At 46.7% G+C, this 27,638-nt stretch overlaps 1 protein-coding gene across 6 annotated transcripts; it reads right to left on the bottom strand.

Moving 5' to 3' along the window:
• Positions 1-27,638, bottom strand: LOC135371348 (zinc finger protein 271-like). Of its 6 annotated transcripts, XR_010415563.1 has the most exons (9): positions 27,397-27,638; positions 27,166-27,324; positions 26,517-26,600; positions 26,167-26,428; positions 18,914-19,060; positions 6,576-6,728; positions 5,873-6,025; positions 874-3,818; positions 1-793 (listed from the first exon to the last, which is right to left on the bottom strand). XR_010415563.1 is itself a non-coding variant. In XM_064605412.1 (8 exons), the coding sequence occupies exons 4-8, from the start codon at positions 26,300-26,302 to the stop codon at positions 982-984; spliced, it is 3,426 nt and encodes a 1,141-aa protein (XP_064461482.1). In that variant the 5' UTR covers positions 26,303-26,428; positions 26,517-26,600; positions 27,166-27,324; positions 27,397-27,638; the 3' UTR covers positions 1-981. The 6 variants fall into 6 exon arrangements, 5 of the variants coding, with proteins under 5 accessions (XP_064461482.1, XP_064461484.1, XP_064461483.1 ...); XM_064605412.1 differs by having other exon boundaries at positions 1-3,818; XM_064605414.1 differs by having other exon boundaries at positions 1-3,818; positions 5,873-6,022.

The raw sequence follows: 27,638 nt of genomic DNA, 5'->3' as shown, positions 1-27,638 counted from the left end.
GTTGGAAATCTTTTTTTTTATTTCTTTACGTCGATTTCTTTGTTCACTTCACAAACAGACGAGACGTACGGCATAAAACAATGGAAGCCTCAAGAGAAGCACAATGGTAGATAGCTGGGCTAGTTTGATGACTATCCCTGGTTTGATTAACGAAGTGCCAAAGGAGTATGAACAAGAGATGTAAGACAAGCACAAGCGCTTGTGTTTCCCTTACCTCTCGTGTCCATGTTCCTTCCGCGCTTCAGTAGTCAACGATAAAGAAGATACCCATTCATCATGAGAGGAAGAAAAAGAGGGAAGGGAGCAATGTAAGAGCATGTTGCTCATGGAAATGAACCGTCCTCTGCAGTTCAGAGCCTGTGAGAGGATGTCTTTTTCATGTCTGTTTGTCTCCCAGGCACTGGGTTTCGTGACACTTCAATGCATCACCACCAAATCCAGCTCCAATCCAACTATTTTTGAACCTCAGTTTGTTCATGCGAGCAAGTTTTGAAACATTCCACCAGAAAAAAAGCAGAAATAAAATGGGATACGATATAGACAGCTTCTGCATAGCCTTTTCTCCCTGCGCATCATCATGTGTTCATGAAGGACATACAACAGCACAGAAGTGACACTTAATTGGACGGATTCTTTCACGTGTACATGGCATCTGTACTTGCACAGTTTCAAATCTCAAGTGCCTTGTGGAGACATGTGAAGCCACAGGTTCCTGCTCTGGCTGAACTAGCTCGTGCTCAGCCAGCAGCTATTTGGTTCGCTGACTGGTGCCTGCTGGTCCTGTGACTGATCCCTGCATAACAGAAGTAGCATTTGTAGGGCATCACACCCATGTACCTGCATGCAGTTGTAACGCTGCAGGTTTGGCACTACCTCAAGTTTGCAGAACAGGGAATGCTCCTGTATGGCTTCGAGTCTGTCTGTCTTGTGACTCTGTAGGTGTCTGCTCTGACTGAACTACGCAGGACAGACATCGTACTTTTATGGCTTCTCGCCCGTGTTTGCCTGCTTGTGCTGCCGTAGGTTCCTGCTCAGGCTGAAATTACCAGGGCAGACATCACACATGTATAGCATCTCGCCCGTGTGTGTCCGCTTACGCTGCCGTAGGTTCCTCCTCAGGCAGAGGTCAGCACGGCGGGCATCGCACTTGTATGGCTTCACACCCATGTGTGTCCGCTTGTGCTGCTGCAGGCTCCTTCTCTCACTGTACTCCGCTGGGCAAGCACCACACCTGTATGGTTTCTCGCCGGTGTGTGTTCGCTTGTGACGCTGGAGCTGTCCGTTCTGGCTGAACTCCGCCGGGCATGCATCGCACTGGTATGTCTTCTCGCCCGTATGTGTCCGCTTGTGCTGCTGTAAGTTCCCTCTCTGCCCGAATTCCGCAGGGCAAAGATTGCACTTGTATGTTTTCTCGCCCGTGTGCGTCAGTTTGTGATCCGACAGGCTCTTGCTCTGGTTGAACTCAGCAGGACAGAGATCGCACTTGCACGGTTTCTCGCCCCTGTGTGTCCGCTTGTGACGCTGTAGGTGCCCGCTCTGGCTGAACTTTGCTGGGCAGGCATCGCACTTGTATGGTTTCTCGCCGGTGTGTGTCAGCTTGTGCTGCTGTAAGTTCCCTCTCTGCCCGAATTCTGCAGGGCAAAGATTGCACTTGGATGTTTTCTTGCCTGTGTGTGTCAGTTTGTGATACGACAGGCTCTTGCTCTGGCTGAACCCAGCAGGACAGAGATCGCACTTGTACGATTTCTCGCCCCTGTGTGTCCGCTTGTGACGCTGGAGGTGCCCGCTCTGGCTGAATTTCGCTGGGCAGACATCACACTTGTATGGCTTCTCGCCCGTGTGTGTCCGCTTGTGCTGCTGCAGGTTCCCTCTCTCACTGAACGCCGCTGGGCAGGCATCGCACTTGTATGGTTTCTCGCCGGTGTGTGTCCGCTTGTGACGCTGGAGATGCTCGTTATGGCTGAACTTCGCTGGGCAGGCATCGCACTTGTATGGCTTCTCGCCCGTGTGTGTCAGCTTGTGCTGCTGTAAGTTCCCTCTCTGACCGAACTCCGCAGAAGAAACACTGCACTTGGATGTTTTCTTGCCTGTGTGCGTCAGTTTGTGATACGACAGGCTCTTGCTCTGGCTGAACCCAGCAGGACAGAGATCGCACTTGTACGGCTTCTCGCTCCTGTGTGTCTGCTTGTGACGCTGTAGGTGCCCGCTCTGGCTGAACTTCGCTGGGCAGACATCGCACTTGTATGGCTTCTCGCCCGTGTGTGTCAGTTTGTGCTGCTGTAAGTTCCCTCTATGACCGAACTCTGCAGAACAAACACTGCACTTGTATGTTTTCTTGCCTGTGTGCGTCAGTTTGTGATACGACAGGCTCTTGCTCTGGCTGAACCCAGCAGGACAGAGATCGCACTTGTACGGCTTCTCGCTCCTGTGTGTCCGCTTGTGACGCTGTAGGTGCCCGCTCTGGCTGAACTTCGCTGGGCAGACATCGCACTTGTATGGCTTCTCGCCCGTGTGTGTCTGCTTGTGGTGCTGTAGGTTCACTCTCTCACTGAACTCCGCTTGGCAGGCATCACACTTGTATGGTTTCTCGCCGGTGTGTGTCTGCTTGTGACGCTGGAGGTGTTCGTTACGGCTGAACTTCGCTGGGCAGGCATCGCACTTGTATGGCTTCTCGCCCGTGTGCGTCAGTTTGTGATCTGACAGGCTCTTGCTCTTGCTGAACCCAGCAGGACAGAGATCGCACTTATATGGTTTCTCGCCTTTGTGTGTCTGCTTGTGACGCTGTAGGTGCCCGCTCTGGCTGAACTTCGCTTGGCAGACATCGCACTTGTATGGCTTCTCGCCCGTGTGGGTCCGCTTGTGCTGCTGTAGGTTCCCTCTCTCACTGAACGCTGCTGGGCAGGCATCGCACTTGTATGGTTTCTCGCCGGTGTGTGTCCGCTTGTGACGCTGGAGATGTTCGTTATGGCTGAACTTCGCTGGGCAGGCATCGCACTTATATGGCTTCTTGCTCGTGTGTGTCCACTTGTGCTTCTGAAAGCTCCTTCTCCGACCGAACTCCGCAGGGCAAACATTGGACTTCTGTGTTTTCTCGCCCATGTGCGTCAGTTTGTGATCCAACAGGCTCTTGCTCTGGCTGAACTCAGCGGGACAGAGATCGCACTTATTCGGTTTCTCACCCCTGTGTGTCCGCTTGTGACGCTGTAGGTGCCAGGTCCGGCTGAACTCTGCCGGGCAGGCATCACACTTGTATAGTTTTTCTCGAGTGTGTGCTCGCTTGCGAAGCCGCCGGTGCACAATACGGCTGAACTTCGCAGGGCAGGTATCATTCTTGTACAACTGCTGGTTCATGTGCGTTTGCATGTGACACCGCAGACTCCTCCTCTGGTGGAACTGTGCAGGACAGTGGTCGGACTTGCATGACTCCTCGTCAGTACGCTTTGACACGTGACTCGTGTCACTGCCAGACGGCAAGAATACAGAGGGACAGATGTCGTACCTAAAACCCTCCTCTCCCATCTGATCCCTCGATGGAGTAGCTGGACACTTTTCAGACTTATTGTGACACTGTGCAAGCATGTGACGTCTCTGGCTGTCTTTCGACGTGCACGCAAGTGCACATGGCTTGCTCTGGTCTCGAGGTTGCTCCATGGGAGGACTGTCCATAGTGACTGGTGAAGTGTTGTCGAACTGCGCTTCAACGGTTATTGTGCTGATATTGAACTGTGCCTCTGAAGAAGTGCAACCAGAAGATGCTTGATCACAAGTGCCTCTGGGCTGGTCGTTAATGTGGAGCAAACCAGTGCTTCCTCTTGCTCCTGTAATTTCGGAAATTGGAGATTAGGTGGGCATACCAGCACAGGCGCACCTTTGATGGCACCGCCTTTGCCCTCAGGCTGTTCATGTTCGACTCAGCAAATGATCTCCCTTGCACACTATTGAGGTCCTAGGTTTAAAGCGACTGCCCAATCCTCTCCTCCAGGTATTTGCTGTGAGGCAAAGTGTCGTACTTTCAGGCAGAAGGCCTAGAGCTCGATACGGGACAGTGAGAGCCTTTTGTTTCCTTCCTTTCTTCAATCCCAACAGAGGGCGCTCTTGACCTCATAGCACGCAGTATGTCAATCATCATCGCGGATGATATTGCTCTGTCTCCGGATAAGCTAAGAAAGGGGGTGCGCACCGTTTTATGTATCAACATTCCTCCCCAAACGGAAGATGAAACAATACGGTTCTGAAGGTTGGTTGGCCTAGAATGATATATCCAGCAAAGAGCGCCACCTGTTAGTGCCCGAAAATCCGTTCCCTATTGATGAAGAACTTGCGAAAATCGCTGCAGTGTCTGAAGAAAAAAAAAAGGTGGAATCCCTTTAAATGGCACCTTGAAGAACCTGGAAAATATCTTCCGTTTATCGGAAGATGCATTTACTAAATTACCGTATTTACCTGAATGTTAGTAGACACCCCCCCTTTAGAGATTCATGAAAATGAAATAAACTTCTGTGGTAACGAAAACGTAAAAGATGTATTCAGGGAAATGGGGGAAAAGGGGGATGTATTCGGGAAAGAGTATCGCACGTTGCTTCAATGACGCCCCGTAGAAACGACGCACTTTAACCATGGGAGAGTAAGGAAGAAGGGACTTTCGTTTTGACTGCTTTTATTGCTGTCGTTTGTCACACGTTCAAATCCCTTTACCCCCTCCCCTCTCTCTCCCCCATGTGAGGAAGCGAACGCGCGCGACCAGCGCGTCGGCCGCAGAGCAACGTGGTTGCGCAGATCACGATTATAAGTCGACCCCCCTACTTTCGATCGTCGATTTTGGAAAAAGGCGGTCGACTTACATTCGAGCAAATACGGTATTTAAGCCATGCTCCTTGTTTTCACAAGCCACTGGCATCTGTACTCAGTGTTGTGTAATTTTTAGCAGGGACAGGTAACGGTAATGGTAGCGGAAACAGAAACAGTATATGTATTGCCGAAATTGGAGATAGTAACGATAACGAAAATGGAAACGCGTACGACTGTCCACCATTACCGCAAACAGAAACGGAAAGGAAAATTATCGTCCGGTATTGAATTTAGGTAATGACTAATACTGTTGTGCGACGACACTTCAGTGACTTTTCATTTTATTATTATTGCTTCATTCCGTGTAATGCCCTAAATATTGCACGACAGCATGGAACCAAAGCGCCATAATGGATGTCGAGGGTGCATCATTCATGACATTACCTACCTACATGAATCAAGACATAAGACTTACACAACAGGCTCCACGCACTGCACTCTACTCTACCATAGCACTTGGATGACAGCATATGAGTTTTATATTTATTTACTTTTACTTTCTGCGTTTCGCCGTGGCTACGGCAGTATTGTTTGCTACTGAGAGCAACTGCCAGTGAATGCGACACTGGATAAACTTTACGCCCATCTTGGGTTGCTGGACTCAGAATGACAGAAGACCGACTGAAGACATGTTCTTGCACTTCTTTAGAAACCTTGCACGATGTGCGCATCTGAACAGCATAAAATTACTTGTGCAGTGTGTACGCGTGGCACACCGAAGCAGCACTGGGGGAAAACAGTGGCATAGAGCTGGCATAGAGCTGGCATAGAGCTGGCATAGAGCTGACATAGAGCTGACAGAAAGCTGACAGAGAGCTGACAGAGACCGTCCTCCCGCAGCTCTGCAACAGCCGTTCCATTACGAGGAACAGTAACGGAAACGAAATTAAAAGCTGGTATCAGAAACGGATAACGGAAACGAAAATTACTTAACTTGAGTTCAATTACCAATGGTTTCAATGGTCATTGAAGAACACCCATATGACTGCCTGGGTATAGGTACCCTTGAGCACTTTGTACTTACCCTCTGATGCTGACAGACAGCTGTGTCCCATCTGGTCCTTCTCTGCCAAGAGTGCAACATTGTAAGGCTCTGTCTTCACTTGTACAATTTGATGTTCATTCGAAGAGTTCTCTTGATGTTCCTCTTTAATGTGACACATCCCAAGTGTTGCTGCTAAAGCAAAAAAAAACAGGAGAGAATAAGCCATATTACTAGGCTTCAAGTCTTGTGACGGCCACCTCCATAGCCTTTCTGAACCCAGTTTTAGGGCATCACTCTGGAGAAGGAATGCACCGAAGTGTGTTTAGTAAAATTTTGTCTAGCGCTGTACTTTTCAATACAGTAGCACCAGAAGATGTGGAGTGTGTTTGTTAGGGCTAAACATTGTGGGAGCACATGAAGGGAGACACACTGTGCACCATGGATTATTTTGCACTTGATTCCTCTGGTTGCATCTACTGTTCCTTATCTTCTCACTGACAAATATCGTTATGTGCAGTTGTTTATGCGGCCAAAGTCTGCAACAGTTGCAGTAATATGAAATTGTATAAAGGATCTCCAGGTCTATTTTGCCTAGTTTGAGAATCTTCCATACTAGAGAACACATGCTGGAAAACTGATACATAACGAACAAAAAACTGAAAAGCATTTCCGTGGCATGCCACTTTTTGTCCATATCCTGTCATTCAATTTGTCCAAATCCCCTCAAGCATTTTCGGTTTACCTTCTGATGTTGTGTCGCATCTATGTCTCATTGGTTCCTGTCCTCCCAAAGGCACAACATTGTAAGCCTCTGTTTTCACTTCTATGTTTGGATCTTCCTGTGAAGATTCCTCTCGAGGTTCTTCTTTAATGTCACACATACCAACTGTTGCTCCTGAAAACAAAAAAGGAGAGAAGTAAGCAACACTGCATGGATTCTAGTCATGTGACGGCCTCCTCGGTACCTGTTCTGAACCCAGTGCATAAAATATGCTCTTCAGCGATGAGGAAATTGGGTATGTTAAGGAGGGGTATGAACAAAACCCCTGTTCAGCATAAGACTCATGGATCAATTGCGAGGCCAAGTCTCGTGTACGTGGGTGATGTCTGGGACTCATATATGATGATCCATGTGGGAAAAAATTGGGTCTATTCAAAACCGTGCCTTGAGATTTATACCGGGTGATTCACGAATCATTTCAATTGGGGTTGATGAGAAAACGGAAGAATGGAAAAATAGGCGGTCAACGACTCTCGTGCGGTAGTTAAGCTTGCCATCATAAAAAAATCAGGATATATACCAAACTGCAGTGTTCAAATACCCTGTCCCTTCCAGGTTTTCCCTGACTATTTCAAGCAAATTCCATGAGAAAAACAAAAGGAAACTTGGTGCCTGCTCCAACGTTTTGATACAGATCCATCATAAAACGGACCATTTACTAAGTATTAGTGAGGCTTTTCTAGTTTTCTGCCTCTGAGGTTGTCGTACTGGCGATCTGCCAGTCACGGTCACCTTGCTGCGGTATCGCCTCTCAACCACCAGACGGCGCTCGATCGCGATTCGCCGCGCATCATCACGGCACTACTCTGCGGTTTTCCCCGACTTCAGCTGCTTTTTGGCCAAATTCCCTGACAATTCCCTGTTTTCCAGGTTGGTAGACACCCTGAAAAATACTATTGTCGAATTTCAATTGCAATAACTTGAAATTTGCCTAGCCAACAGAACGTTTTTGTTACGGATAGACAGAACACTGCAAAAAACAAAAGGAAAGGGAAAGGAAAAGGCAAGGAAGGAAATCGCAATAATAATCTGATCAGTGTTAACAAAAGCAACCAAAGCAGCAGCTCCCCTTTCCTTGTATTTTTAAACGCTCGTCCTATCATGTGGGCAGGGGCCGATTTGCGGCCGATTTTGTGCACTCCCCATAGCATTAGAGACTGCGCCTTCCCGTGTATTAGACTAAGTTCGCCATGGGCTTCCTGATTCTGTAAAAAGAAACGTTAGGTTGTCTAGGCTTGCAACTGAAATTCGACGAAAGTATTTTTTAGTATATTTTGTTTGCACTCTAGAAGATTGCAAAGGCTATAACGCGTACACAATTTACCAGTCTTTATTAGGGAATTAGAAGGCTGTATGTAACACTGCATCCATGAGATTCATGTTTTATGTTTGTTTCTTGGTCTTCCCTTGCTGTTTCTTCTCTTCTACATTGCACAGGTGAGTGTTCTTGGCGTATGCAGGAACTGCAGGTCTTCTCTTTACTTTGCGTTTCACACGTAGCTATTGTACTTAAAGTTTACCGTAGTGAATATGCGAGGATTGCATCTCTCCAGTTATGGCCCGTCAAGGCCAACAGTATTTATAAATAATAAATATATTCACTGGCAATTTAGCGGTTAATGCGAGAGAAATACGTTAGCAAAATTAACAGGCTTTTTCTTGGCCATACTTAACTTCCGGGCATCCACTTTCGGTTTCCCACCTCTAGTCATTGCTTCATTTCTGATTTGGCACTTTCAATTACTATATGCAAGTCCACTTAATTAACCTTCAATTCCCCTCAGTTACTTTCAATTCTCCTTTAATTAATTTTGATAGCGGCAGCTTAAACGAGGTAATCTTGAATTCTCTTAATTACATTTAAGTTTACTTCCATAATTAATCTCAATTCCCTTTAATTACCTTTAATCGCCCTTCATTAGCTCTGTTAAAACCTAGGGTCACCTACAGTATTCTTCAGTTTCATTTAATCTTATCCCTTAATTATATATATCTTACATTATATACCTTTACAGAAAACTTTTGGTTTTAGTTTCCTCTAATCACCTTCGATCACCCTGACCTGTTACTCTTAATTACTTTTGACTACGTCAATTTGCAAATAATTTGCCTCTATTTATATTTACCCCCTTGTATTCCCTTTGCATATCCACTTATTCCACTTTCTCAGTGCGGCTTCACCAACTCACACACAGACAGACACACATACATACATACAGCTTTTCCCATTTTGACACTCCCAATTCTAACGCATTTAATAAAGAAATAGTTGCAGTACCAGATTTAAAACTTTCGTCGCCACTTTTGGCCATCAGAGGAGCTAGTTGAGTGAGTCAGGTGGAACGGGAAACAAGAAAATTTGGTATTGGGAACTTGCTCAGGTTGTTTCAAAAACGAGGTCATGCACCCAAAACTTAGACGTAAGCTGGGACCTGTTTTTAGGACGCTTCGTGCTATGTAACAAATCAATGTGGCCAACGCAATCTACACAGAGAAAGCCTGCATATTTGTCGACGTGACGTTAACTAGTACTAAGAGTCGGCCAATCAGGATCGTGTCTCCAACGGTGATAGCCAACCAGGAACGATTACACTGACTAGAACAGCACAGGTAAGCCGGTTCGAACCGATTAATATCGGTTCAAACCAGTACGTATTTGGTTGCACTGAACCCAAACCAAACCAATAACCTTGAACCAGAACACCAGAAAATACAGTTCCGAGCCCCGATTGGAAGCTTAGATATCACGAGAAACGAAACATCTCTTCCCTAATCGTGGGTTCTTTCAGGTGCTTGCACACTTAGCGATGCAACAGTTCCAGTGTGGTAAGGAAAAGACGCTCACACGCAAACAAAGCTGGAGACTCAGCGGCTATCACGCAAGGTAGTTTCTCTGGAGGTCACATCATGGCGCCACCAGTTTGTTGCACATTCCCTATAACACTAATGCTACCTGACACACCAAACATCACGACTGCTTTTAATCTCTGTTGGCACACAGGATTGCCTCACTGTGATCCCTCCATAGATATTGTTCCCCTGACGCTGGGTTTCCTGACACTTCACATGCATCACCACCCAATCCAACACCAGTCCAACTCTTTTTCAACCTCAGTCCGTTCATGCGAGTGAGTTTCACAACATCGGACAGAAATAACATGATGTGGGACACAAACTGCGTTTGTACAGCCTACCCCCTCTACACATGACCACGTGCTTCTTCAGGCCTCTGCACTCAGGACAACAGAATTGATCCTTGGATGTCCTCTTTCTTGTGTACACGGTCTCGACACTTGTGTGTGTGTACAGAGGTTGAACTCTGCAGGACACAGGTTGCAACTGTATGGCTTCATGCCCATAAGATCCCCCAGGAAAACGGGCAGATTTGTGATTTGCCTGAAGTTTGCGGAATATAGAATGCTTTTGTACGGCTTGTCACTCGACGCTGTGGCCGATTTTTGCCGGATGAGGTCGCGCTTCTATGGCTGCTCACCAATGTGTGTCCGCTTGTGATGCTTAAGGTACCTGGCCTGGCTGAACTCTGCAAGGCAGACATCGCACTTGTACGGCTTCTCACACGTGTGTGTCTGCTTGTGCTGCTGTAGGCAGTCATTCCGGCTGAATGCTGCAGCACAGACATCGCACTTGTATGGCTTCTCACCCGTGTGTGTCCGCTTATGAACCCTTAGACGCGTACTGTGCATGAACTCCGCAGGGCAGACATCACACTTGTATGGCTTCTCACTCATATGTGTCCGCTTGTGATGCAGTAGGCCCCGGCTCCAGCTGAACTCTGCAGGACAGAGGTCGCACTTGTATGGCTTCTCGCCCGTGTGTGTCCGCTTGTGTTCCCGTAGATTCCAGAGCCGGTAGAACTCGGCAGGGCAGACACCACACTTGTGTGGCTTCTCGCCCGTGTGTCTCCGCTTGTGTTCCCGTAGATCCGAGATCCGGCAGAACTCTGCAGGGCAGACATCACACTTGTGTGGCTTCTCGCCTGTGTGCCTCCGCTTGTGATCCCGTAGATGTGAGATCCGGCAGAACTCGGCAGGGCAGACATCACACTTGTGTGGCTTCTCGCCCGTGTGTCTCCGCTTGTGTTCCCGTAGATCCGAGATCCAGCGGAACTCTGCAAAGCAGACATCACACTTGTGTGGCTTCTCGCCCGTGTGCCTCCGCTTCTGATCCCGTAGATCGGAGACCCGGCAGAACTCTGCAGGGCAGACATCATACTTGTATGGCTTCTGGCGTGTGCCGGTCCTCTTGTGATGCTGCAGGTCTGTGCTCTGGAAGAACTCTGCAGGACAGATATCCCACTTGTATGGTAGAAACACAAACGAAATACGAAGTGACCATTTTATGTTTTTTTTTTCATAAACAGACCTTGACACACATAGTCATTCGCTCATACAGTGCTAGACTTTGAAACCCACTCTGTCACATTCTTTCCTCCATGCCAGTAACCAATAGACCCTATGCAAAATGAAAGCGCCACCTGATGCGGAGCTCCTTCTATCCGCCATTATACGTACGGTCCGGAGAACCGGACTGTTTATACGTGGAGTTAGAGCACTGCATGGGCCCGGGCTTACCGGAAAGCCCGTGCCCGGCCCGCGGGCCGGGCTTTGCGTTTTTTATGCGGGCCGGGTACGGGCTTGACAACGCCGACCATGGTCGGGCATGTACGCCAACATATTTGGCGAGGTTGGACAGCTGAATTTTAATGTCGCCTTTTTTTTTCATTGGGTATGGTGTGTCATGGTATTCTCCTCTGAGAACTATCACTTTATTATATGTGATCATGCTTATTTCGCGTAATGGGTCTGGATTTAACACGTCCACTCACACACATTTGGGGTGTTTGGTGTGGCGGGCGCGCTGAGCAAGTGCGAGGGTCAGTTAGGTTAGGTGTTCTGACATATTTCGTTCGCGTGAGTGTTCGAGAAGGGGGAATAACACCAGTGCATGCGCAATAGAGCGGAAATGAGTCTCTCTGGATCCGCAAGGTACATACATATCGCCACTGCGCGCTGCCTTCCCAAGCAAGCAAGCACCAGACTTGTGTGCAACGCGTTACTAGTAATTGCGTTACTTGTAATCAATTACTTTTTTGAGTAATCAGTTACTTTGCTGTCAGAGTAATTTTTCCAGTAATCAATTACTTTTCTGAGTAATCGCTTACTCAGTAATTGATTACTTTTCCAGCAGAGATTAACTTATATTTCAGATGTTCTTCCCCAAGTCAGGCCCCTCGTGCCGTCAGCCTTTGTTGGGCCGTTCTACTACAGCAAGCGGAGGTCATTGTAATAACGTTCTGGAATTTTAGGGTCTCTCTCCGTAACCTCTTCCTACACCAGTGTGGTGGTACCTGAAGCGTTGGGTAGGGTTGCCACCTTTCGTAGTAAAAAATACCGGTTGAGGGAGAGGAGGTGGAATAGAGGGAAAGGATGAACGGCTCGCAGGAAAGGGGAAGTGGGTGAGGGTTGGACGAGCACACACAGAGAGAGAGAGAGAAAGGGCGAGCGTGCTTGCTCAAGATACTACGAGGAAACATATGTTCCTGTGTGTGGCTGGATCATTTATGCTAGAAATTGCTATAAACAAGGATGAATGCTTCACTGGATCGTATTGGAGCAACCGGATTGGACTGCCACTTACTTCGAAAAACTCATCGAGCAGACAAACCCTTCTTTGCAGCCGTAGATCTCATGATGGCTGTATGCAGCCTAAGTTCTCGCTGGCTCGACACAACCACTGCTCTTGTACCCTCCGAACACAAGACTTAGTGAATAACAATGATAATAATGAATAACTAAGAAAACGACTGGTGACTGCGGAGTTGGGTCTGTGCTCCAGATTTATTCGAGCTGTCTTGGAATGTTGAAGAAAAAACCCCGTAAATGCCCCTATGAAAGGCCATGAGCCAAAAATACCGGCAAAAGGCTGCCGGTATCACCTTCCTACCGGCAGCCGGCAGAGCGAGCAAATAACCGACCGTGCCGGTATAATACTGGCCTGGTGGCAACCCTAGTTGGAAGTTTAGTGAGTCATGAGGAAGTTCCACGCAATGCTCTTCCACAATCGGGTCAACGCCGTCCTGGGCGATAAATACAGCAGACGTACAGATCTACTCGTCCTACACGTTTTTTGTTTTTCCTGTTATTTCAGCTATTCCACTGTTGAACCTCCCTCCTTCCTTTTATTATTATTATTTTTTTTTTTTTTTTTTAGGCACACAAGGAAGGGTATAATTTGCGTGAATGCGGAGTAACGCGTTACTTTTCTACTCGTCACTACACTACATTTGGAGTCGAGTAATTGGTAACGGTAATCAATTACTTTTTTCGAGTAACGGGCACAACTCTGGCAAGCACCAAGCCCACAGCGGCTTGCCGACAGAGGAACACAGCTTGTAAAACACAGAGCGTACATCCTCACTCTCCACCAATTAAATGGGTCCTTTTCCTGCTGTGCTCTCTCAATACGCGGATTTGAAGGGAGGCGAGAGCAGAGACCAGAGCATAGCGCACGTCAAAAGAAACCCAGGTGGTCCAAATTATCCGCATTCCTACCCTGCGGCATGTGCAACATGTCACCACACTGCGCAGGCAAACCTTAAGTGTAACATCACAGTACCACAGTACCATTTGTGCTCTTTACTAAATCTAAATACGCCTCCGAGCCTCGAGAACACATAGAGCAGAGGCGGGCTTGGACCGGGCCTGAGCATGGAAACAGTCGGGTACGGGCTGGGCCCGGGCCGGCGGAGTCGGGCTCGGGCCGGGCTGGAAATCTATAGAAGACGTCGGGCCAGGTGCGGGCCGTAGCAGCGGGGCCTGGACCGGGCTTGAAAATTAGGCCCGTGTAGTGCTCTACGTGGAGTCCCTCCTGCTGAAATGCCTTCGCAGTGTTGCGTCGCTGGCTGCAGGCAACGAGGTTACCGACATGCGACCGGGAAGGTAGGTAGGTTTCAAACGCGAGGGGAGTGTTGCGGTAAATATGACATCGTACGTCTGTTGCTTCATAGGTCTCGTACTATCGGTGCCCAAACGACGAAGACCGTAGAAATGTGTGACTCGAGGCAATGAAACTATGCTACGCAGATGTGCCATTTCAAGTTAAGAAATCAACAATTCGTCTGGCTCCAAGCACTTCTTGCCATCAGACTTTCTTTCGAGCGTTGCAAATGGATATTGTCGCCTCAAAGAAAGTGCCGTGCCGTGCCTTACCGCCCAAGCCATGCCTGCCCAACAAGCAGTTGCGGCACAAGTCAGCGGCAACAGTGCACCAGATCTCGATGATGCTTCCACACACGTGTGCTGCCGTATATCACTACCCCGCAGAGGACCAGAGGCCATGAAGACGCTGGAACACCAAAGTGAAAACTGCTCTAACGAAGACTCTCTAGACGCTCTAACGAGGCAGCTGGCAGAGAAGGACATCGAAATACAAACTTTGCAGTGCCAACTGTTCCAAGTAAATAAACAAGTTAAGCAGGTACTTCAAGAGAAGCAGGAGGTTGAGCGTCAACTTATGGAGGTTGAAAAAGAACACAGCAGCTGCATCAGAGCCATGGATGTGGATTCTCTATGTACATCTGATGAAAGGATGCAGTTTTATATTGGCTTGCCGAACCTAGAAACATTTGATGCCCTTCATGACTACCTCGACCCAGGGGAGAATGGCTGGAATATTGCGAGGCAGAAGAAGCAAGGATGGACTCCACCTCAGGCAGCGTGTGGCAGGATGCGAAAGCTTTCAACAAGAAGTGTGTTATTCCTTGTTCTGGTCAGGCTGCGCTTGAGGTTGTTCGAACAAGACATTGCAGACCGCTTTGGTGTCTCTCAGTAGACAGTGTTCCATATTTGCATATCCTTGCTTAACTTCATGTATGTGAAGTTAGCGAAGCTGCCACTGTGGCAGCCTCGCACTGTAGTTGATAGCACTATGCCTGGAGTCTTCGAGGAACAGTATCCAGATACGAGAGTTATTCTGGACGCAACAGAAATCCGCTGTGAAGCTGCAAGCTCGTTAGCCCTTCAATCTAGCACATATTCAACCTACAAGAGTGCGAACACCCTTAAGGGGCTCATTGGCATAGCTCTAAATGGGCTAATGACCCTTGTATCAGAACTATTTGCTAGATGCACGTCTAACAGGGAATGCGTCATAAGAAGCGAATTTCTTGGCCTGTCCTTTGAAGAAGGAGACTCTGTCATGGCAGATAAGGGTTTCACCATTGCTGATCTTGTGGAGCAAAAAAACGTGAGGCTGAACATTCCACCATTCCTCCGAAACAAAGAGTTCTCTGCAGTACAAGTACAACAAACAAAACAGATTGCCTCCTTACGAATTCATGTTGAGCGCAGGACCCAGCACGTGAAGACATTTCACATTTTTGACAGACCTGTACCCATGAGCCTTGGGCCAGTATCAAACCAAATGTGGACAGTTGCCGTTATCTTAACTAACTTTCAAAGCCCCTTAGTTGAAGACAGGAACTAGTGCACTGTGCAAATGTATGATAATGAGAAATCCATTGCAGAAATGTTTTTATTTTCTTTTGCCTCGTCAGTATATGGAAGTTGCATTTCAAAAGTTTCACTGCATTACAAAACACATTTTGACACACTGGGCGTCACTGAGCTTGTTTCCTACTACATTCTGAGCGCCACTGTCTATGGAATGTGAAGACTGCTGTCAAACCATGGGAGCAAGCTAACAGATGACAGTGTCATAAACAGTACATCGTGTTTGTATAGGAAAAGATCTGTATAGAGTATAACATAAAAATATTGCATCATGTATAATATCACAGTTGACCATTATCATATCACAGCTTACGATGTGTCATTGCACATTTCCCGATAAAATCATTGCACTTGAGATAAGGGACTAGTGGTGCGTGACTGACTGACAGACAATATGCAGCGTGTTTCACTTAAGGTCATAGAAATTTTCACAACACAAGCAGGTAGTACTTTTGATGTACGACCAGTCTGTAACTCAAATAGCATAAAAGTGCTGCTAATTTTCTTTTATCGCACTCTTTAAAAATAATTTCATACCACTTTAGGTGAAACACCCTGTATAAGTAGAACTATGTAGGCAATGACACTGACATTAAAACAATGTAGATGCATCCGTTTCTGAACACTTACTGCAGTTTTGGGTGACCTTCCTCATCAATAGCCATGTACGGTATGTTGTCTTTGGCGAACTGCGGCTCGCTATCTTTCAGTGAATAGGGACATCTTATCTCGAGCACTCTGTTTGGTGTAAGACTCTGTGGGGTCATATACTATAAATCTGTCCAGGAAGGCTCCCAGCCGAGGACAGAATGATCAAGGCACGTCATCGCATCAGTGTAGGCCTGTGCAGCAACATCTTCGTGTTTGCTGCCATATGCTATAGCTCGTACCTTTGACAAATCACTCTGGACAATCAAATTACTAAGACCCTTTTCAGTCCACTCAGTACGACGTAAAACCTAGCCGGGTGTTTCTCTCCAGAGCCATGGCCGCCTCACTTGTGAGAATAATGCCCTTAAAGTCGGAGACAAACAATAGAGGTCAAGTACAAATCATGCTGCATAGCAATTTGTCAAGGGTTTTTCACGTAGTATCATATACAAATGAAAATGTTTGCACGCCCTTTAATTTCGCGAAATTTTCGAATCGCGAAAATCGAGGACACGCAAAAATAAAAGGTTTGACAGTGTCAGGCAAAGATGACCTTGTCGTGTGTGCATGAGTAGACCCTGAAGCTTTGGGGTTAAACCCGGTTTTTCCCCGAATTTGCACCCCGAATCGAGGTTCACCGGTTTAGGGTTAAAACAGGTTTCTACCCGCAATACTGCACCTAAGCTAGGCACCTCCCGGCAATGACATACTAATTTTTCACAAAATGCACAGTAGATCTCGACGTCTCATACTCTGGATAGGCTGTACGACGAACGTTTATTCGACAATAGAGCCCGATTTATCCCCAAATTCAGTCCGATGGTAATTTTTCCGCACGAATTTGCACGAATTTTCGACATCATTTCTGAATTTTACCCCCCAAATTTTGAAAAAATAAAACCCGAAAATTTCACAGTCTATGCATGAAATATACACATGGTCTCATTAATTTCATACACGCAGAAAAACAATCGAGCAGCCACGCTACCTTGGTACTCTTGGTACCTGGTACTTGTCAAGAAGTGGCGGCAGCTGGAATGGAATGATGCTGTCACCAAACAGGCCCGTACGGGTGGGCACTGCTGGTTCATCCGTTGCAGTTTTCCAGTGCAATGTTCATAGATCGCCAAACTTCGCGGTGTGCCGGCCTTCCTGACTGCTAATATGTCGGAGGTGAATCGTATGGGGCTGAACCAAACTTTGTCTCAGTAAATGGCAGCTTGGATCCTTCTTGAAGGGCAAAAGCAAAGAGCTGTCCTTGGCTCCCCAAACGCCCAGCAAGTCTTCTAAAGGCACTCTGCACACTATCTGCACTCTCTTCTTCCCGTCGTGGGTCAAATAGGCGAGAATATGTCCGTGTGTCCTTCCCACCTTCTCGAGGTTGCCGCCAGTCAACCCCCTGCACAGTAGTCGCTTTCATTGCAGCGGCCGTCGCCAACATTGTAGAAGCTCTGTACATGCAAGTTGAGGGGGAGATTCATCGAAACCATTCATCTTTAGCAGGGACACTACCCGAAGGAGTGCCATGGCATGACTGCAAGCCGCAGCAGCACCTGCAGGGCACTGGCACAGGGTGTCTACCACGGTTCCAGTGCTTGGCTGCAGTACCAGATGGGTCACATATGGTCGTCCATTTTTGCTTTGGCTTCTGTAGCACATGGCACGCACATGTACCTTGTCGGACCTGTAAAGTAAATACTTCTAGTTATGCACAAGCATCAATATCACATTTCTTGTTTCCTATTCCCTGCAAGCACCAACACTGTAAGCCAGTGTACCGAACTCATGTTATAGCCGCATTACGCGTTAGTGCTGGGAAGTTCCAGGTACTCCTGAGTAAGTACGACAAAGCTAGTGGACAAAATCCTACAGTTCAGGACGAAAATAAGCCTGAGCTTATGCTAACGGAGACAAGCAGATTAACTACGTATCACGACCTCACCCGAATGCGGTGCAGGGACCTAACCAAATGCGTACGTCGTCATTTTGGTTTACCGGGTAATACAGTACCCCGAGCTCAGGCTTATTTTCATCAAGCTGTACTGCACTCACCAGTTACACGCATTCAGCTCTGTTGAAGAACGCGCGAGAATATTCGGTCGCACTATGCAATGTTTATGGTTTACGTTTGGGGAGCAAATGCACTCCATACCACTATGCGCTTGAAAGTACGTTACGAGCGTCCTCACCTGATATCCACTGTGTTCGTCATGACAGTGCCGCAATCGACGTAAGATTCAACAGCGAAGTTGTGCGATTTTTTCAGCTGTCGCAGTGAACTTGATCCTCCAGCATAGTACTCCCTTATTGTGACCTCGGTTATTAAGGGTATCGGAGACAAGTTCTTCGTCCAGTTCTCATCACGAGAAAGGATGAGCCGAGTGTCTGACACGCTGTCATCAACGACAAAAGTGCGATGGGACAACACGAAATGAAACAGACGAAACCATGCACACGATGAGGACAGAGGCGCTAAACAAGCTAGCTTTGACTTGGAATGGGGCTCCGTATAGCATCCGTAGGAGCAGTACGTAAAATGGCGGGTTGCTCCTGTCGATATCGATGGGTCATGCTATTATGCATAAGGTCTATTGGACTGTACAGAGTTACAGACATGTGCCTGGGTAACCCAGTCACCTGTTTGCAAGTCCGCATGGTCCTATTCGCTGCTAGGGCATCACTCTGGAAAAGGAATGCACCGAAGCGTGTTTAGTAAAATTTTGTCCAGCACTGTACTTTTCAATACAGTAGCACTAGAAGATGTAGAGCGTACTTGTTAGGGCTAAACATTGTGGGAGCACATGAAGGGAGACACACTGTGCACCATGAATTATTTTGCACTTGATTCCTCTGGTCTCACCTACTGTTCCTTATGTTCTCGCTCATCGTTATGTGCAGTTGTTTATGCAGCCAAAGTCTGCAATACTTGCAGCAATGTGGAATTGTATAAAGGATCACCAGGTGTATTTGCCTGGTTTGAGTATCTTCCATACATGCTGGAAAGCTGACATGTAACGAACAGAAAACTGAAAAGCATTTCCGTTGCATGCCACTTTTGTCCATATCGTGCCATTCAATTTGGAGTCGACCAAATTCCCTCGACCATTTTGTATTTACCTTCTGATGTTGGGTCACAGCCCATCTGTTCCTCTTCTGCCAAGACTGGAACATTGTAAGCCTCTGTTTTCACTTCTATGATTGGATCTTCATTTGAAGATTCCTCTCGAGGTTCTTCCTTAATAGGACACGTCCCAGCTGTCACTCCTGAACGTAAAGCAAAAAGGGGGAGAAGCAAGACATATTGCGAGGCTTCGAGTCACAACCACCTCCGTACAGTGTGGGGGATTTGAGGAGACAAAACGGATTTACATCAAATCCGAATCAGGTCCGGCTTTAAATTTGAGTAAATCAAATCACTTTGAATCCAGATTTATTTTCAGCACGCCAAATGAAATCCCTTTTTTAAATGCGGATTTTTCAAACGCATCAGAAATCCAGAAGAGCTAACGTAGCTGAACACCTCTGGAATGGCTTCAGAATCGACTGCAGTTTTCGAAGCTCGGATTTTTACACATAATACTTAATTACTAACAGGAATTCCTAACAACTGCTTAACCAGGAAAGAGAGGCGAAACACATGGAAGACATCTACAGTAGAATCTCGATGATACGATCACGGATGATACGAATTCTTTTCCGGTCCCGGCCAGAATGTCTTTTCTTCCCATGTATTAGAGTTCGGATGATACGAACGCGTTATCTTCCCTTTACAGATGACACGAATGAGCCGAGGATGCGACAGAGGTTGTTCCCCCGTGATGCGAGAGCGCGCGAGTCATGCTGCTGCGTCTCTCGAAAAGGGAGGGCGCCCAAGCAGCACAATGTACTGAATGTCGAGTGCAATAGGGGTGGACGGTAAGTGTCTTATCAATATCCTTTAGTTTCAGGAGTATGCTCAACGCCTTCCACCTACCCGTCCTCCCCTATTACACTCGACCTTCAGTACATTGTGCTGCTTGGGCGATCCTCACCATGAACCCCCTTACATCATGTAGCGCAATGCAAGCAATGACTTTCCTTTTGGTGGTGGTGGTGGTGGAGATAAGATCAAAGGGATTGGACGGCCCGGAACCTTATCACCTTATCTCTGTTTTGACCTTTTTACCCCCCCTCGCAACAATAAACCGCAAAGCTGTCCCAAGCAGCACAATGTACTGAAAGTCAAGTGCAATAGGGGTGGCCGGTATGTGTCCTATCAATGTTCTTTAGTTTCAGAATTCTGTTCAAGGCCTTCCACCTACCCGTCCACCCCTATTGCACTCGACTTTCAGCACACTGTGCTGCTTGGGGTGTGACATCGCTCTGGCGGAAAACAGCTACCAGAACCCCAGAACATGTGGAGGGAACATGTCAGGACAACTTGTGGCAACGTTACGCGTCACCATTCTGCAAGTCGGCTTCACCTAACGCCTGCTTGCTTTAGGAGAAGCTCGCTTTAGACCACTGTCGCGCGACTCACGGGTGAAAAGCACGTCGCTACATCTTTTGAATCGTCTCGCGTATTTGGGCAGCATTGGCCAAAAACGGAGACATAAAAGCGTTACAACCGACCTCTTTCAATGACAGTAACGGAAAATGAACGGTCACTGTCTATTTTCTTGCCCCAACTTTTATTTTGGTTTAATTCATTTGATACGAATTTCGGATGACACAAATTTTTTCCGCGACCCCGTGAGATTCGTATCATCGAGATTCTACTGTATTACAGCGGAGCCGTATGAGCACAAAAAATGCAACTTGGCCATTATCTATTTCCTTATATTGAGATTCAATGGTGAAGTGAAATTTGATAAAGAATCTCCACGTCTATTTTCCATAATTTTCAGAATCTTCCATTGAACAGAACGTGTGCATGAAAGCTGATACCTGTCTGTCAGAAAACTAAAGTGCATTTCTGTTGTATCCCTCTTTTTGTCACGCTATTAAGTTCGGCATTGACTAAATGTCCTCCGACCATTTTGTATTTACCTTCTGATGTTGAATCACACTTGCGTCCCATTTGGTCCTGTCCAGTCAAGATTGCAACGTTATAAGGCTCCGTTTTGACTTCCACTATTGCATGTTCCTTTGAAGATTCCTCTCGAGGTTCTCTTTAACGTCACACAGTCCCAGCTGTCACTCCTGAAGTAAACAAAAAAGGAGAGAAGTAAGCCACATTACGAGGCTTCAGGTCACATGACGACCACCTCCGTACTTTTTCTGAACCTAGTTTAACTACATATTGCACCTAGAGGTGTGCACTGTTGCCAGTAACGAAAAGTCTGGGCTACACCATAGCCAATGGTGCACGAATAGAAGCGTAGGAAAGGGTTGTTGGGGGAAAGGATTTGGGTTTCGGAAGGGTGAAGGGGCATACACCACGTACAGCGCCTATAGAGAGCATCACAAGCGAATCCCCTAGTGGGAGGAGTGGGTACTTTTCCCTGGGCTCATAGCACACTCTCTGGTGTTGCCTATATGCGGCCTGCTGCATCACGTCTACCGTAAGCACATCAATCCTCAGAACACAAAAGCAGTAAGCTCTGGGCTGTACGTGGAGCTGTGTGCCATCGTCCAGTTTGAGAACGGCTACGACTGTAGAGCGCAGAGATGTGGCACGTGCGTAATATTAGAGCACCAGACATGGCTGTTCTGCATGCCCGATGGTGTTATCGTGAAAGACAATGATGATTGACGTCTACATGTACAGCTGGAGGGTCCATGCTCCCGTGCAAAAATGGACATAGTGGAGCGCAATAGGGCTGTTCGGATGGGCCAGAGGGCGCTCTTGATTACGGCACTCAGCGCCACTTGTGGCGATTGTGCTAAGTTTTCCAAAGTAGCGTGCTCTCTCATCATGCACATGGTACGTGCTGTGTCAGAATGGCCAAGGTGTGTTGCGCTTTTGAATAAGGCAAAACGGACCGAGAATTGTTCCCCCTTCAAGTCGGAAGAAGGGAAACAGCGGTGAGTTTTTGGCGCATGGCAGAATGTTATCGGACAGGCTCGAAATACGAGTAAAATATGCCTCCCAGTTGCCGTAGATCTACTAGCTCTGAGCGAAACCTGACTGAAGAATAAAGCCTGAATGGATAGAGTTGGATATCTCTGGTTTCAAATGTTTTAGTCAAGTTTACAAAGGGGGTGTGAGAACCCGTGGCGTACCGATTTATGAAATGAATGGAGCGAGCGCTACGAATGATTGTCAGCAGCCAAAAGTCGGCTCTTTTTATGAGCGTTACATTCTTTCTTTTCCCTCTTTGCTTTCTTCAACCCAAGCTACCCCTTGTCACATATCCTTGACTGTTTTGGAAGAAAGGAATATGGAAGTCAGATTAGAACAATCATCAAAACAGGGATTTAGATGCCTTTGCGGATGAGATTACTGACTTTGTGACACTTGACTGTGAATGAGAACAAACTTAATGAGAGATACGTCTCCACTACAACGCAACTTTCATAATACAAGGACCAATTGCAATGACTCCCGCTGGACCCTGCGTAAGTTTTTTGGGATTCACATGCAGTCATGACATATCTTACTTCTTCTATGCCTGGCAAGCACTCGCTATCCGGTAATTTGTTCCACCTGTATCCGTAGAATATTGAACCAAGAATTTTAAGAAATAAATGCGTAATCCACAACACTCATGATTTTCCAAATAGTACTACTCAACCCCAGACACAGGTTTACGTCTATGACAGAGTGGCGTAGACGCAGGCGAGCTGGTGGATGAAATTCATTATGAAAAATGCCTGAGTGTGGGGCACGAAGAAGATACAAAGGCCAAAAGGCTCAAGTTTATAAGCTTGCAGAATCACACAGCTATCAGCTTGAGTTTGAATGTAAAAAAAAAGAGAAGGAAAACAGATATGATACAGGTACGCCCCGGTTTTCTTCGTGCAGTCAGTGCGTTTTATAACAGTAACGTGGTCCAGGCTTTTATTTTTCCCCTTCCCCGGGCTATACATTCTCAGGTATTGCACGGAAACAGGTGGAAGATCGTGCACAGAGCATGTAATCGCGTTCTTCGCCTAACGAGTCTACCCTAAAACTTTTCCTCCCTGTGCCACCAGGGGAGAAAGGCGGCGCCAGTGTCGCGCTGCCAAACTCGAGGCGAACGTCCCTATCGAGGGACATTTTATGGACGGAACATACGAAGTACTTCTCGGATCATTTGACCTAGCATCATCAGCAAAATGGTGATTACATATAACGGTGTTATTTGTTGGGCATCCACGGCGATCTATCTTTACTAAAAGAAACAATGAATGAAGTTTGCATAGCTTCCCGACAGTGGTTAACGTCACTGCAAGCGAACACGTTTCACTGCAACGTTTTTACTGTACGTTGAACTGCGCTTCAGTCTTCTCTCCTTTTCACGAGGCTGCCAAGGAAACAAAGAAAATTTAGTTCCAGGCGGAGCACTTCAAAGGTGAACGCACATTTCACCACATAACAATTGTTCTTCATCTTGTTCGCTGCTGGGGGGGGGGGGGGGGCCGAGCTTTCAAGTGGGGGAGGGGGGGTATGCTCGGTGAAGGTCCCACTTACGGAATTTTTCTTAGACACGGAAAGAATCGTGGCACAATGCTGACATATCTGCGCAGCTTTCCCGTTTTATTTGTACATGTTATTACGTTAGAACAAAGTACATTACAATACAGATTCATTATGAATGGCATTTCAACATTAAGGTGCATAATCGACCGACAAAGAAAAAAGACTAGCACCTTATCTCACGAAGCTCAGTGAATACCTAGCAACCAACGGTGAAAACCTTAGACGAGAAAAGCAGAATACCTCGCTCGATTGATTAGGGCACAAATGGTTCTTGATGATCCACATTGAGTTTGCGTGCCCGCACGCATTTTTGCTCGTATATGCGCGTAATATATGCATTGAACAGTCACTTTCAAATGATTTTGGACAAGTGCATGGAACGATCATCTGCATGACTGTTGTCCTGCAGCCCAAGTTTGACAGTACAGGATATAGTAATTCCCTGCGCCGGACTCTACGAGAATGTGTTGGTGACCGAGCCAGTCTTAACGAAAGGGCCGACAGTGTCTCCGAAACAGCTACACCCTGCCGGGGCACGAACAATGTGAAACAAGGGCAAGTCCACATTTGAGTTGACTGACCTTCCTGGTGCCTTCCCCCAAACAGCTTCAACGAAATTAGTAACAGTGATTCGTGTCTTCTGCAATGCCACTGACCCGTCGATCCATGAAGAACACGCAACAAGGGAACAATCCGATCTTGCTAGAACACTAGAACTCTTATGTTGTACACCGTGTCGACCACAGAATATGGGCCGCAGGGTTTATCGCCTTCCCTACGGTCTCCTTTGTCACATAAATCAGTTGAGTCTTATTGCCCGCGGCTGATCTGCTGGTAAAATTTTCAAAATGTTCCTAAAAATGGGCCCTGCGGCTTATCTGCGGTGCGGCTTATACGAGTGAAATTACGGTACATCTATAGATTATTACCGTGTCATGTTCCCCAAGAGCATTCTATAAACAGGGTCCTAGTTTTTAGAGTTAAACCCGATTAGCCCCAATTATCCCCTTGCGAGAATCACTTTATGGCTGGTTGCTGTTGAACCAGATTTCTCCCTGCCCCAAATTCCAATCATGTGTCAGATTGGTGAAAAAAAATGTGCGTTGCGAAGTGGCCTGGCGTCGTTGTCCGAAGGACAGGACGATAATTGTTTTCAGTAGAAAATTTATGAGAACTGTAGTGGTCTACCATTGAGTGAATCGGTATTGAAAAATGCAGCGTCATGCCGTGCACATTCAGAACACTACGATCGGACCCTTTCCAAATGCGCACAGTCACGATAGAGATGCGTGCTTGTCTCCTGCTGTCTCATTGGATGTCATCCTTTGCATCCTTTCTGGGATTCCACTCGTTGCTGACAGACGGATCTATTTTCAGTTTGTTTTTCTTCTTAGTGGTAACGTTGTGCGAATTAATTTGGTTTGAATTGTTAGGCTAGATTCCTACTGCAAAGAGTGCTAACCCCCATGGTTTTGAAACTACCGTAATTTCACGCGTATAAGCTGCACCGCAGATAAGCCGCAGGACGCATCTTTAGGGACGTTTTGAAAATTTTCTGGCAGATAAGCTGCACTACTCGCAGATAAGCCACAGGCATTACGAGACGACTGAATTGTGCAACAAAGGAGGCCTTAGAGAAGGCCATAAACCCTGTGGTTAGGGTTGCCACCAGGCCGGTTATTTGTGCGCGCTGCCCGTAGGAAGGTGATACCGGCAGCGTTTTGCCGGTATTTCTGGCTCAAGACCTTTCATAATGGCTTTCACGGGGCTTTCCCTTCAACATTTCACTACAGCTTGAATAAATCTGGAGCACAGACCCTTAACTCCGCAGTCACCAGTCGTTTTCTTAGTTATTCATCATTATTATTATTATTCATTGTTATTATTATCATTGTTATTCATTAAGTCTTGTGTTCGGTGGGGACAAGAGCAGTGGTCGTGCAAGGCTGTTGGTCGTTGTGTCGAGCCAGCTAGAACGTTCCTCACCCACTTTCCCTTTCCCATGAGCCTTTCCTCCTTCCTTCTATTCCACCTCCTCTCCCTCATCCGGTATTTTTCACCCCGAAAGGTGGCAACCCTAACTGTGGTCCACACTCTGGGGTCGTCATGGTGTACAACAAAGGAGGTCAGCTCTAGAGTTCTAAGAAGATCGGATTGTGCAATTGTTTGGCATTTTTCATGGCTTGATGGGTCAGTTGTTTTCCAGAAGAAGTGAATCGCTGTCACCACTTTAGTTAAAGCTGCTTTGGGGAATCCACCAGGAAGACCAGTCTGTTCGAATGTGGACCCATCCCTGTTACGCACTGTTTGTGCATCGGCAGGACAGTGCTGTTCCAGAGACACTGTTGGCCCTTTCGTTAAGACCGGCTCATGGGGAAGGTACCAGAAACAAAAAGTCATCAGATATGCCGCACTGGTGGATAAGCCGCAGAGCACTCGCGGGAAAAAAAATCGTGAAATTACGGTTTAGTTCAAAACCACGGATAGCTCAGCATAAGTGGAATTCACACTACCAGCCCCATGAGAATATGAAAAAGATGCAAAATGGAGGGTTCTCAAGGACTGTGGAAAATCCCAGGGATTTCCAAAACGTTGAAAATTGCATTTTGAAATTCTAGGGTATTCAAGTGTTTCAAGGACCAGTGGGAACAATGACAATGGACATTTTTTTCCCACCCAAATTTGCTTTGGGCACTTAACCCGAAAAAGGTCAGACACTATCTATCAAACATTCCCCACTTGAGTGCATAGTTTACGAGGATTTTACCATAAGCATCACCTCCTGAAGGATGTTCGCTGCAGTGCTGTTGATGTACCTGGCCCTGTTGTGGCAGGCATGCAACATCAGGTGGTTCCGATTTCACTCTCACGGGCTGATTGCGGAACTCCAGAGAGAACTGCATTTTCTTGGAGTTGTGATTCCAAAGGGCCTGGCATGTGATGACTCGAAGTCACAAGAATCTCTCGCCTCTTCTTTAACGCGGAGTGCTGTCCTCATCCCACGTAAATTGGAAAGGGAAAATTGGGTCCTGAAGTGAAACAAATACAGCGACAGTTTTCGGACGCTCACAGAACATGAAATCCCTGAACAGTGTATTCGTGAAAACAGCGACTCACCGTTTGTCAGAGGGTCAGCTACGTTCAGACAGAAGAGGTGCCGGTGAGAAGTTCCCGACGAAATATTGCGAGGACTTCTTTTTCCTTCCGAAGAAACATGATACACGTATTTAACTACTTTCCAGATTCAAGATGTAACATTTGGAAGGCGTAAAGTGTGATGAACGAGGTTAATATTTTCCCCCTTTCCAACACTTACACACCAGGAAGCCATGGGCAGTTTTGTGCAGTATGCAACATCTGCTTAGCTGGCAAGCAATTTTATAACAATGATTATGTAAATAGAATTCTCAATGTGCGTGTGTGTGCATGAAGACTCGCTTAATTAATTTATATATTCACAGTATATGACAAAGTACCATCCAAGTAGGAAGAGCACATACAGGGTGTCCCAGACTAGAATAAGCTAAACACTAACGTAATCTAACTTAATCTAACAACCACGACACTGCATGAAGGAAGCCGACTTGCGGAACGGTGACACCAACAAAAGAATGCCCAGCCGATGCATTATGCTTCATCATTATGCATCAAGTTAGGCGCCCATTTGGCAAAAGCGAGCATATAGTTGTCAAGACCCACACAACATTTCATTACTCATCCAAGATGAATTATGCGGGCTAATGTTATACGTCGAGATCTAACTTACTATTTTCCGTAGATTAGTCCCGTTTTTCTCACTCGAGCATGTGGCCTGTGTCTTGCTCCTCCAGGTGCTGTTCTGGGTTCTTCTCCAGCTTGTCTGCGCCCTCTCTCTGTTGTCGATTCTTCTCAAAATTGTTTCGTTGTCCTGCACAATGCTTGTGCACTAAGAGAGCACGGAACAAATTGTGTTTTCAAAATAACGAAGATCCCAATAGCCCCTTAACTGACGGAGTACCTCATTTCAAATGGCTCGAAGTGAAAAGTAAACACCGGAAGCTATTTTGCCACTACTAGAACCGCGCCGTGCCGAGCATGTTTGTTTACGTATTTGATTGCCGCCATGTAGGAAAGGAGGAGGAGGAAAGAATGGTGCCGATGTCCTTGCGTGGCGCTAACTGTAAGAAAGAATAATGATAGGTCCAAGAATAATAAAATTGCTCTGTATGGCGGTAAAAAAAGGAATGAAATATAATAATA

The sequence above is a fragment of the Ornithodoros turicata genome, unplaced genomic scaffold (assembly GCF_037126465.1).
Source record: "Ornithodoros turicata isolate Travis unplaced genomic scaffold, ASM3712646v1 Chromosome104, whole genome shotgun sequence".
NCBI lineage: Eukaryota > Metazoa > Arthropoda > Arachnida > Ixodida > Argasidae > Ornithodoros > Ornithodoros turicata.
The sequence above is the reverse complement of the archived record's forward strand: the minus strand, read 5'-3'. Positions and strand labels throughout refer to the sequence as shown.